This window comes from Lycorma delicatula, chromosome 9 (assembly GCF_047948215.1).
Source record: "Lycorma delicatula isolate Av1 chromosome 9, ASM4794821v1, whole genome shotgun sequence".
NCBI lineage: Eukaryota > Metazoa > Arthropoda > Insecta > Hemiptera > Fulgoridae > Lycorma > Lycorma delicatula.
The window spans coordinates 4018349-4030234 of record NC_134463.1 but is presented as its reverse complement, the minus strand read 5'-3'; the positions used below and the strand labels follow the sequence as shown (position 1 = coordinate 4030234).

Here is an 11886-nt window from a genome sequence, read left to right as displayed (position 1 = left end):
TAAATTTATAAAGGAAAAATCCTCTGCATTTTGACGGGCAGTTACGTTCACTCTCATGTTCTCATCATTTATACAAATTATACAACTCTTTCTTCCTACTTATGTAAGATGTATGTTAATCTAATTCTACAGTTGTTTTATAATAAGAAGAAATACTATTATACTTCACTATAGTTTTTTATTATCTAATTAAGAATATATGAGTAAAAAATCTTTTTATTTTAGATTTAGTTAAAAGAGTAAGTCCAAATTATATTCAAGAACTTGCTAAAAGTGATTACAAGGATGAATATAAATATTTATCACCAGTTAATTTAAAACTTCAATCTATGACAAAAATAGAACTACCAGAATTAAAATGGTTGCATATGGATTCTGAGCCAAATAAAATAAAAATTGCAAATACTGGACAGACAGGTATGACTTTTATTTATTAATATTTTTAATAAATTATCTATAATCTCAATCAAAAAAAATTTTGTATTAATATTAATGAATATAGTCTGCTAAGGCATAAGAGAATGATACATGAATGTAATACTGTTTTGTAAAATTAAAAATTTAAGTGGTTGGCAGACCACTGTAGATTGAAAGATCATAAATTGCTACCAGACTGCTAGACTGCTCTTTAGCATTGTTGCTTCTGATGTCTTCATCACATAAATTTGTTATTTTATCATAAATTTGTAAATAATAGAAATAACTGAATACTATTTAATATTCTATAATGTGCTCATTCTATGAGGAACTTTAATAAATAAGTTATTAAACATCATTGAAATTTATGTACTAACTGACAAACAACTAGTTGTATTAGATAACTTTTTCTGGTTTATGATGGATCTGTAACTTATTTTCCAATTCTTTATCAAAACAAGAAAATTCAATATTATGTACTACTCTGGTACCAGATTATCTAATTATGACTACACAATGATGAATATATCTTATGTAAAACAGGTTTAAATATATTAATAATTTTCAGCAACTATTATATTTAAGTATTTATAATATTATTCTATGATAGTTCATTTAATAATTTTACTGCATTTTAGTTATTGTCAGTGGAACATGGCAAAAGAACAGGCCAAGAATATCTGGTGGTCCATTGTTGACAACTTACACATTTTCACAACTACATTATCATTGGGGAAGTGATAATACATATGGGAGTGAACATTCTTATAATGATAAGAAGTAAGTTACATAGTTTAAATTACTAAATCATTTATTTTATATCATTTTTATACAGATATGCAGTTCACTTTTAATCTTAATGGCTAGATGTTTAGCCTTTTTTAAGCAAAGTACATAATGAACTTTTTCATGTCCTATTCTCTCTTGGCTTAGATGTACACAAAGACTTTTGTATAAGAGGCACTGGTGTGAATTGCTTTCTTTGACAGTTCCACTTTACAGCCAGTTATTGTGTGAATAAAGTGAAGGTGTCAATTGTATTTAAAGGAAGGTGACATTCTTTGCATTTTGGTGGGTTTAATTTACTCAAATGAAATAGTATTGTTTCACTGAGAAGACAAATAGAAATCACTAAACTTCAATACTTTATGTTAAAAATTTGTATACTTGTTAAACCAGTAAGCTGCATAAATGTACACATTTTTTAATGTAACAAATGAGCTTTGCTTATTTGGTTTGGACATAAAAACAACGCAAGTGTCAAAATAAATTAAAAGATTCTTTATAATTTTATTAGATTGGTTTGGACATAAAAACAACGCAAGTGTCAAAATAAATTAAAAGATTCTTTATAATTTTATTAGACCAATTTTTATAATATTTTCTATTTACATATCTCAAAAATTGTATCATTTTCCCCCAGATCCTTCTTTTTCTGCAATAATTTTATTCTGACAATCAAGCTGGGGAATGTCTACATTACAATTGTGGTTTTGGATGCACGTCCTTTTTCATGACCTTACTATTTTTAAACCTCAATTTTATTAACCGCACCTGCAATTTCACATTTAATTGTGATCCATTATATCTTTTAATGTGGTACCTTTGTTAAAATATTTCACGAAATATGTTCTTACATACCTAAATAATAGTACTTCTACATTCAACAGAATATAAGTGATCACTGCTTTCTGACTATTATTTTCAAAGCTATTGCATAATTTGTGTCTTTACCATTTAATTTCAACCATTAGTATTAAGACCGGGCGATGATAACTTTTAACCGTTTTTCGCCCTAAAAAAATAAAATTAGTATTAAGAAAACAACATGAGTTCTGGGGTGGAGAGTTTCTAAGTCTATGGAGTTCTTAGTTTGTTATGATTATGTGCCAAAGTTTTGTATTTAAATCTGAACTGTCAGATCTAAAATAAAGATGTTTCATCTCAAGTGGCAAATATTACAAAGACACTCGCCACAGTTACATTTTTTTACTAATTTTAACATAGTAATTAAACTCGATTCTATGGCAACCCTAACTAAAAACTAACGTATAAAGACGAGCACATATCAAATTTCAACTACAAAATAAAACTGAAAAGCTAATTATAAACATGATTAAAATTATAGTTCTAACCTCAATATAAACTGGTTTTCTCCAGTTATTGCTTCAGAGGATGACATGAAATTGCAATTTTGTAGTGTGAAAACGCCTTGCCTGATCGTGATTTGAACCTGAGACATCTGCATGAAAGGCAGAGACCATTCGCGCCACGGAGACTGGCAGTAGGAATTCCTTTTTGTTTTGGTTTCTGAGTTTCTAATAGTTCGCAACGTAATTTTGTCGTTACTTCTTGCCCTCGTCTGTCCACTCTTTCTAATATACAAATTATTAACATTAATTGCGTCACTTATAATTGAAATTAACTTTTAAAATAGATTAATTAAATACCACTATAATACCTATAAATAGTGATGTTACAGATAGAACGAAAGCAAAACGAATATACTACAATTCCTGGTTATAGCACACGATTCAAAATTAATCTAGCAACAACTTGTTAGCACGGACGCTATCTACAGTATTTTTTTATAACTCCTAATGTACAGCTGTTATATATCAAATTACGTTGGCTGATTAGTACATGATACATGAAGCACAAGTAGTAATAAATTACAAAATCAAGATTGCGTTCTTAGGCACTTAGTTCACTATTTACATAAGTGCTACAATTACTGTTGTTTTCTTTTTGACAGAAAAATGGTATTACCCTCAGCCATATTCATTTTCAAATTATCTGCTCCATTTAACGCAGAACACAAACACCAACCGAAATATCCTTAAGTAAAAATTAGGTTAAGCAGAAAAGAGCAAAGAAAGATGTATATATATATATATATATATATATATATAATAACAACTAATTTGACTTTTTTTTGCATATTTGCCTATTAAAAAAATATGTATTATTGTAATGAAATATTTAAAAAAATTATAATTCTAGTTTAAATAACATTTTCAACACAAAAACCTAAAAAAGAAGTACAGTAACAAAAAATGTTTCAATGTAAAAAGGCAAAACTATTTCATTTACATTTAAAGGCAGCTTTACATTTTTACTTATTATATATATTTAAAGTTATACGTTCTTTTTTAGAGTACAAACACAAGAAGGTAAGGTCTCAATTTAACTTTTTTCATGAAGGTGAGAGAAAAAATGTTAAAGTAAATACATACATGCAATTACTTGAGAACTTTAATCTGAGTTACGATTTTAAAAAATCGTAATTATTGTTAGAAATAAAGAAAAACATTAAAATAAATTTTTCTTCCTAAATATGTGCTCTGCAACCTGCTTGATGAAAGACCAAGACCGTACAGAAAGTTTTCTGGCTGACAAAGATGGCACAAGTATGGTCAAATGACTTTGAGACTTGTTGAAGAATGATCCTACATGGCATGCTTTTTGAAGTTTCAGGCATGTGCATTTGGTAGCTTGTTTGTGGCGTTCCAGTAAAGCAAACAAGCTTTGACATTTTCCGAAAAATTGAAGTTCTAGCTGTTGTAGGATACTTTGTTTTAAAAGGTTAAACCGCGAAGGACATACAAAACAGTTATCTTCGATGTTAAAAAAGTGGGCCGCTGAATTTAAATGAGGTCGTGCATCCATTCAAGTGACCAATGCTTGGGACGCCCAAAAACCGCTAGAACCGACGAAATCACCAGAAAATTCCACAATGCCGTATTAAATGACCATCGATTAAACGTATACGAGCTCGTATACGTTTTATTGACCGTAATATGTAATGATATTATAGCCTGACAATCAGGCTAAATAATAGTTAATCTCATGCTTGTGTAGTCTAAGGCAGCGTTTCTCAACCCTTCAGCATTTGCAACCTAATTTTCATCGCGTCCCCCCTCTCATACAATAATAATGTATTTTGACGCAAAAGCTACTCTACGACCTTAATTACAAACCTTACAAATTACCTAGAATAAGTAAATTTATTGATAATTGGCAACACCGATCCCGCTGCATTGACAAAACTAGAATCAATATCTCTCAACTGTCCTCTGTCATACGTTCACCATATCGGACATTCTCTATTGTTCCGATTTGTCTCTTAACATTCTGGAACGCCTGTGCAAACGTGCTGTACCTCGTTCAATTCCAGCTAGTCTCAGCAGAGTCGATTTTCTATCGCTATCGAATCTATCGTGAATGTATATTTTGAAATTCACGGAAGTAGATTTACACAGAATCATGGATAGATTTTTTAAGTGGGCGTAAGCGAGCATTATACGATAATGAAGCATCAACAAGGGCACAGACGAGCATACTTAAATTTTATACTTAATACTTACATTTTGGGTTTACCATTACTGAAGTAAATGAAGAAGAGAGCCCCTGTATGTCAAAACTTTTGGCAGCAAACAGCATGATACCTAATAAACTTAAAATGACATTTAGAAACGCTTCATAGTAAGTACGTTAACAAACCCTGAGAATTCTTCAAATTAAAATAAATAATATGAAAGCAAACATTTAAAAAAAAACTTGTGTGTGAATGAAAAACCTTTACTTGCCTTTTACAAAGGTTCATATAAAATAGTTATGTAAAAAGCCTCACACCATTGATGAAGAACTTATTTTGCCAGCTGCAATTGAGATTGTAGAAACTATGGAGATAATTTTGCCAAACAATTACAGTCCATACCCGTGTCACAAAATACTGTTTGCCATTGAATTGATGTAGCTGAAGATGTACAGTATCAGTCTTTCGGGAAGTTACGTGACAAATTGTTTTCAATTCAGCTTGATGTGGGAACAGGTAAGCAGTAGAGATTCATTGGCTATGTTACATTTTATGATGGTAGATTAGCAGCAGTAGAACTGGTTTTCTGCAAACCAGTAGAACTCAAAGCAACAGCATTTGCATTATTTGCTATCTTAAACAATTTTATAAATTGGGCAAACATAGAATGGAAAAATTGTGTTGGAATTTGGAACCGTTGGTGCTCATTCACTGTCTGGAAGATGCCAAAGTATATAAGTACTTGTGAAACAGAAATCTCCATGGTGTATCTCGTCGACACATTGCATGATCCACAGAGTAAGAAATGAGTCCGGGTCTGAATATTGTGTTAACAACTGTTGTAACTGTAGTAAATTATATAACCCCTAAAATCAAGAATCTTTTCTGCACTTTGTAAAGGCATGGGTACAATACAATCAATGTTAATATTTTATTGTGAGGCAAGATAGTTATCATGTGGGACAATTTTACAATGTGTTTATGAATTAAAAGATGAATTGCTATTTTTCTAGAAGAGGAAAACTGACCGGAAGCCGAGAAGTTTCAAAGATGTTTGCAAATTTGATCAAATTCATTAAAACTTGCAAAGCGGAAGAACAACATGTGAAGTTGTTTTTGTAACCATTGAAAATCATTTAGCCATGCTGGCAAAGAATTTTAAAAATATTTTCTTGCTGACAAAAACTTGGTACAAGTGGGTTAAGAATCTATTTCAAAATACTCCCAAAGGGCTCTCAACTGCTGAAGAAGAAAGCTTAATAGATTTCACAAGTGGCAATATCAAAAGAAAATTTAGTAATAAATGACTGAATTTTGGGCAGGGATGGATGATGACTTTCTGCACTGAAAACAAGAGCATTACGTATACTATTACCATTTTCAACATCCTACCTTTGCGAAACCAGATTTTCTGTGGTGGCTGCTTTGAAGACAAAACACAGATCTCAGCTAAATATAGAAAAAGAATTCAAGAGTGTCTATTTCAAATATTAAACTTTCCTTTGCTTTGCAAGACAGGCCCAAGGCATTCACTAATAATTATTAAACTTGTTTTTAATTCAGCAAGTATTTAATAATTAAATATTAATTAATGTAATTAATTATTAAATACATTGTGCAGTACTGATACAATTCTATTTATATGTGTATTATATCAGTGTAAATGTGTATTTTATTATTTATGTCAGAATGTATTTTGTTTTGCTTTCCTTTCAGTAAATTAATACATTTTTTTTATACTAGTTTCTTTCCCCCCATTAGTGCCCCCCCCATTTAGTCTTAACACGCCCCCCTAGTAGGTGCGCTCCACAGGTTGAGAATCGCTGGCCTAAGGTCATGAATGGATAAAAAAATTTCTTTTTAATATTAAAAAAATTAATAAGAAACAATTGTTAAATAGAATAAGTTCAAAAGTATGAAACCAAATTCAAATAACAAAAAATGAAGAAAAAAACTAGTAACAAGTTGTGTTGGTAATTATTTGTTTTCAATTTGGGATCTACTTAAAAATATTTAAAGAAGAATTTCATTTAAAGCAGCTGTTACTCGTTACTTTTCAGCAGGGCTTATTAAAATTAATATTTTTTAATTTAATTTTGGAAATCTCCATATTTCCAGTCCTTGTAAACAGACATGGCAATGTATGTAGATCACTAAATTTAAAAACACTGCATGCAGTCCATTCAAAATGTGGTATCTATTAGTTGCCAGTGACCAAAGCAAAACGTTTGGCAATATGTTTTCAAAACTCTGTTGACCTACTGTAACCTTCTATCAAAATTTAATCAATGTTTTTACAGTGAAAGTCAAAGTGACAACCTCCTCCTTTTTAGAAGTGAACTAAAAATAATCAATGTAATGTTAATATTATGTTATTGCAGTCTGAAACTGTAATGAAGGTGATTATTTGGAAAAGGAGAAATTAAAAAAAAACATGACAAATAACTTCCATTGTTTAATAAATAAAAAAAAGTAAAAGGAATTTTACAAAAATATCAAAGAGATGGTTTCATACTCTATCCAACACTTATATTGCTATCATTTATTTATATTCTAAAATGTTTACTCTGAATATTTAGATTATTTTTTTAATTTGGAATAGTGAGTTTGAAGGATAAGGGAGATTGTGGAGGTTTTTTGCTACTACTAACAATCTTTAAAAGTAATCCAGTAAACTTCACCTATTAACAATATAATAAATCAGATAAAAGAGCACCTCCCCAAACCCTTGGTTCATTATTTATAAAAACTTGCCTCATGTATAAAGGTCAGCTTACCAACTTTCATGATGATACATTTTTCTCTTCCAAGGATAACAAGTAAAGTAACAAAATTGCCACCAAGATACATTCATATATACAGAACTTCACCGTAGTCTTTTTCTTTGTTTTGAATTCTGGGAAACTTCAAAACATCTAGAAATTGAAAAAAGCACACCCACAATTTTATAATACCCAGAAAATTAAAAATAAGGAAAGAAAATCTTTTTCATATTGAACAATTCAGAAAATTTGTTAATTTCAATATATAATTCAGAAAAATTAATTTTTTTTACAACTAGAAACCAAATTTTTAAAACTCATCCTGTGACATTTTCATTTGCTTTCGAGGACATCTTAGCGATTGAAAATACTTTTTTCACCTTCTGTTGATTATAATTGTTTTGACTTACTTTTTTCCATCTTTACCCAAATCTCTTCGAAGGGACTGTTTGGGCGTTGTGGTCCTGCCAGTACTTTTTCATATGTTCTGATCTCTGTGCCCTTTCTGGTGTTGAAAATTTTTCAGGTTGTGAGTTTCTTTCTTGTGAGTGAAATGAGTGTCTTGATTTTTTCTTATCTATGGTGTCTTCTGGTGTAAGGCTAATTTCCTTCAGATCTTCTCTTATTCCTCTGATCGAACTGTACCAGCTTTTTCAGAAGTTTCAAATCTTGCATCCTCATGATGTATCCAAAGATTCCTAGTCTCCTCTTATGCATGGTATCACTGGTGGGTTCTAATTCTTTCCATATGACTTCATTGGGCACGATCCACCATCTGTCTTTCTGGTACTTTTTGCTGATCCAAGTTCTTCCAATTCTTCTTTCAGTTTTCTGGAATTTGTCAGGTTTTGATTGTTCATTCAGGTGGAAGAGTATTTCTGCTTCATGTGTGGCTTCCACTTATATATCTGTGTTGTAGTGCCCAACAACATTTAATTGTGTTTGCATTTATGGATAGGCATTTTTTTACGGTAGGTGTATCAGGTTAATTTTCTTGCTTTAGCTAGTCTGTTTGTTGTTGTTTGGATTGGTGTGTTTTTGTTTAGGTTGTTTGTTATTATTTCTCCAAAGTATTTAAATTGGATTACTATTTTGACTTATTACCATTTATTTATGTTTACTTTTTTTAATTGTTTTGGTTTTTTAGCAAATAAATTCTGTCTTTTTGAATGATATTTTGAGGCTAGTTTTATTTGAAATGTTTTAAATTCTAATATCAGTGTTTTATTCCCTTATTACCAATTCCGCAGTTGAATTGTAGTGGTGAGAGTCCATTGCCTTGGCACTGTCCTGTTTTGATCTCAAATGGTTCTGAGAATTTGCCTCTGAATTTCACTTTTGACTTAGTGTATATGAGGGTCAGGTTTATCATGCTTACTAATTTGGGATGTATTACATGATGTCTTAGAATTTTTAGTAGGCATTCTCTGTAGATGCTTTCTTGAAGTCTACAAACATTATCACCATGCCTCTGCTTCTTTTTCTGTTGTAATTCATTATTTCTTGAGACTTATAATCTGGTCTGGACAGCTCCTCCAGGGTCTAAAAGCCTCCCTGGTATTCTTCTAATTCTTTCTTGAATTGTAAATTGATCCTGTTGAGAATGATTCTTGTTTTGTATGTGTTGTGTGTAGGAGTGAGATTCCCCTTTAGTTGACAGTGTCTGTTTGTCTGCTTTTTTTGTGTAGCAAGGGGGATGAGGAATGTTGTCCAGTATTCCAGTAGTTCTTCTTTGATCCAGATGTTGAAAAGCTGTTGATGAAGGGGAATTTTTTCTGGTCTTCCTTCATGTTTCTAGATCTCACTAAGATAGAGAAGGTATCTTTTCCTGCTGCTTTGTAATTCACCTCATCCAGTGCTTGGTAAATTTCTTTTACTGTGGGAGGGTTAATATTTTTTGGTGGTGTTATTGGGGTGCTCGTGTAGAAGTTTAGGAGCTCTATCAGTTCTTTGCAATTTAGGAGTTTGTTGAAAAATTTAGCTAGGATTTCTGTGTTGTCTTTATTGTTATGGGCCAGATTGATTTTCATTCTTCATTAGTAGGGGTTTCTATTTTTTGAAGGTTTTTGTCAGTCTCTTGACTGAATTTTATTAAATTCTTCTTCTGTTGATTTCAGTGTGTCTTTATGGTGTTATCTTTTTATTTTACCTATGGTTTGGGTAGTTTTTTCTTTGTTTTACTAGATTTCAGAAGGATGTTTCTGATATTTGGGATTGATATTAATAGCCATGCTTGATGTCTCTTCTCTTCTGTTTTGTAGCATTCACTGTTCCACCATTGATGTTTTTTCAGCGTTTTAGTGGGGCCATTTCTTCTATGATTTGTTTAAAATTGCTGAATAGGTCTTCAAGTTTATCTGCGAATATTTTTCAGTTTCTTTTTGGTAGTTTTCATTCTTGATTAGTTGGGTAGCGTCTATTTTTCTTTTAGTTTCAGAGACTTGGATTTGTTGCTTCTCTTGAGGAGTGAATTTAATTTTAAGTTTGACTACATAGTGATCTTAGTCTGTCTCTATCCTTGGAGGACTTTTACATTGGTGATCTCTTTGTGGTGGTGTTTGTCCACAAAGAAATGATCTAGTTGCCATTTTCCTTAGTGTTGTTGAGGTGTCTCCAGGTTTTGAGTTTTTGAGGTTTCTTCTTGAAATATGCAGATTTCGAGATTTGTGGTTTCTGCAGATTGAGTCTGTCGTCCACTTTCATTTGTTCACTTTTGGGCGGGCCATTTTCTGATGATGTTGTGGTATCTTTTTTCTCTGTCTAGTTGAGCGTTGAAATTTCTGATTAGTTGGTTATCTAATTAATTTTTGGGGATGTTATTTGTGATCTGGTCGAGTAGGTCTCAAAACTTTTCTGTACCTTTACAATCTTTTGGAGATTTGATTTTTTTATTAGTGGGGGCATGGGAGTGAACGTTTATTATGGTGTCGATTTTATTAGATGCTTTTAGGGTGAGTGTTGAAATCCTTGTATGTGGCTTGAATTCTTTATTGAATTTCAGCCTGTTCCAAACTGTGAACACATTTTATCACTCTCTTCCCAGGTTACGTTTGTAGAGCCTATATCCTTGAGATTCCATGGCATTTTGTTGGTGATTTTTATTTCCTGCAGTCCCATGCTGAGAATTTTGTGTTGGTCCATTAGGTCAGTTATTATTTTTTGGTTTACCAGTCCTGAGTGAGTTTACATTATGTGTGGAAATGTAGGTAGGTAATTTGGTTCGGTTTGATTTTGTATTATACTTGTTCATATGTGCGGTGTTAGGACATTACAAGTGGCAGCCTACCATGTTTGAGTGTTGCCTTCTCTGAAAGCTGGTATTGCTTGGTTCAGCCAGTGGACTATTTCTTAAAAGACCTTTCATGGTTGACTGTCAAGGCGTTTGCCTCTGGTGGGACTAGGTCCTGAGTTAGAATTATACAACTATAGATGTGATCTAGTGAGGTGATAGGGAGATAATACTTGATGATAGATAAAGTGGTGAAGTTTGTTTAGATTCACTTCACTGGAAAAATTTCTCCTATTTATTTTGGATACATCCAGATGCACCTCATGGAGATTTGATCTGACTTTTTTAAAGTTGTTATTTTGGAGAAAAGTTAAACAGTTCCATTCTAAACATTATCTCCAAAGACTGTGTTTAAATATCGTCAAAAATTATAAATTTTTTGTCATAAATTTGTAAACTATTGAACAATTTATTAAAGTGTTCTAATTTGTCATTTAATAATTTTACATATTTTTCACTACCAACCTTCATGGACAAAAACATCACAAATTTGAGTACAAAATTAGTAAAATATTTTAATGATTAACAATGATTTTTCATAATTATATAGGGTTCCTTTAGAAATGCATGCAGTATTTCTTAAAGAAAGTTGTAAAAAACAAGAAGATGCTCTTGCAGAAAAAGATGGAGCAGTTGTTGTCAGTTATGCATATAAGGTAAAGTAATGTTTATTTATATTAAATTTATGTATTATAATAGAATATCTTCTCATTTTCTAACAATGCAATTTCAAATACATCATTTATTAATATTGTGTGTTGACTTGTTGTCCACATCATGTCTGAGACTATTAAGAGGAAGCTTTTAAGCCTTTAAAAAGTGTGTCTACAGAGATATACCAAGAGGCAGAGGAACCCCATTTACAGGTGCCTGGTGGGCAGTGTCGGGGATGCCAACAGGTTCCGCAAGGTGTTATTAAATGCGTATCTGTTCTTGCGCACTACCGACTAAACCTCCACTCCTGGCTTAAAATAAGTAATATACACACACCAGCTGTACCCTTGCCAGTACAGCTGGTGTATTACTTTAGGAAGGGGGAATACACTCTCGTATTCAGACACCACAGTAACAGACATGGACCTCACGCCCACAAGATATCA

General features: G+C 31.8%; 1 protein-coding gene across 1 annotated transcript; it reads left to right on the top strand.

Moving 5' to 3' along the window:
• The first annotated feature begins 213 nt into the window (after positions 1-213).
• Positions 214-11451, top strand: LOC142330381 (putative carbonic anhydrase 5). Its single transcript, XM_075375606.1, has 3 exons — positions 214-417; positions 1056-1197; positions 11337-11451. Exons 1-3 carry the CDS (start codon positions 330-332, stop codon positions 11449-11451), a joined length of 345 nt encoding a protein of 114 aa, XP_075231721.1. The 5' UTR covers positions 214-329.
• The last annotated feature ends 435 nt before the right edge of the window (positions 11452-11886 follow it).

Bases quoted from the DNA above. Each gene is read 5' to 3' on its own strand.
- LOC142330381 (XM_075375606.1), top strand. From the start codon at position 330: ATGACAAAAATAGAACTACCAGAATTAAAATGGTTGCATATGGATTCT. The intron at 418-1,055 runs GTATGACTTTTA...ACTGCATTTTAG, and splicing joins TGCAAATACTGGACAGACAG to TTATTGTCAGTGGAACATGG. The intron at 1,198-11,336 runs GTAAGTTACATA...ATAATTATATAG, and splicing joins CATTCTTATAATGATAAGAA to GGTTCCTTTAGAAATGCATG.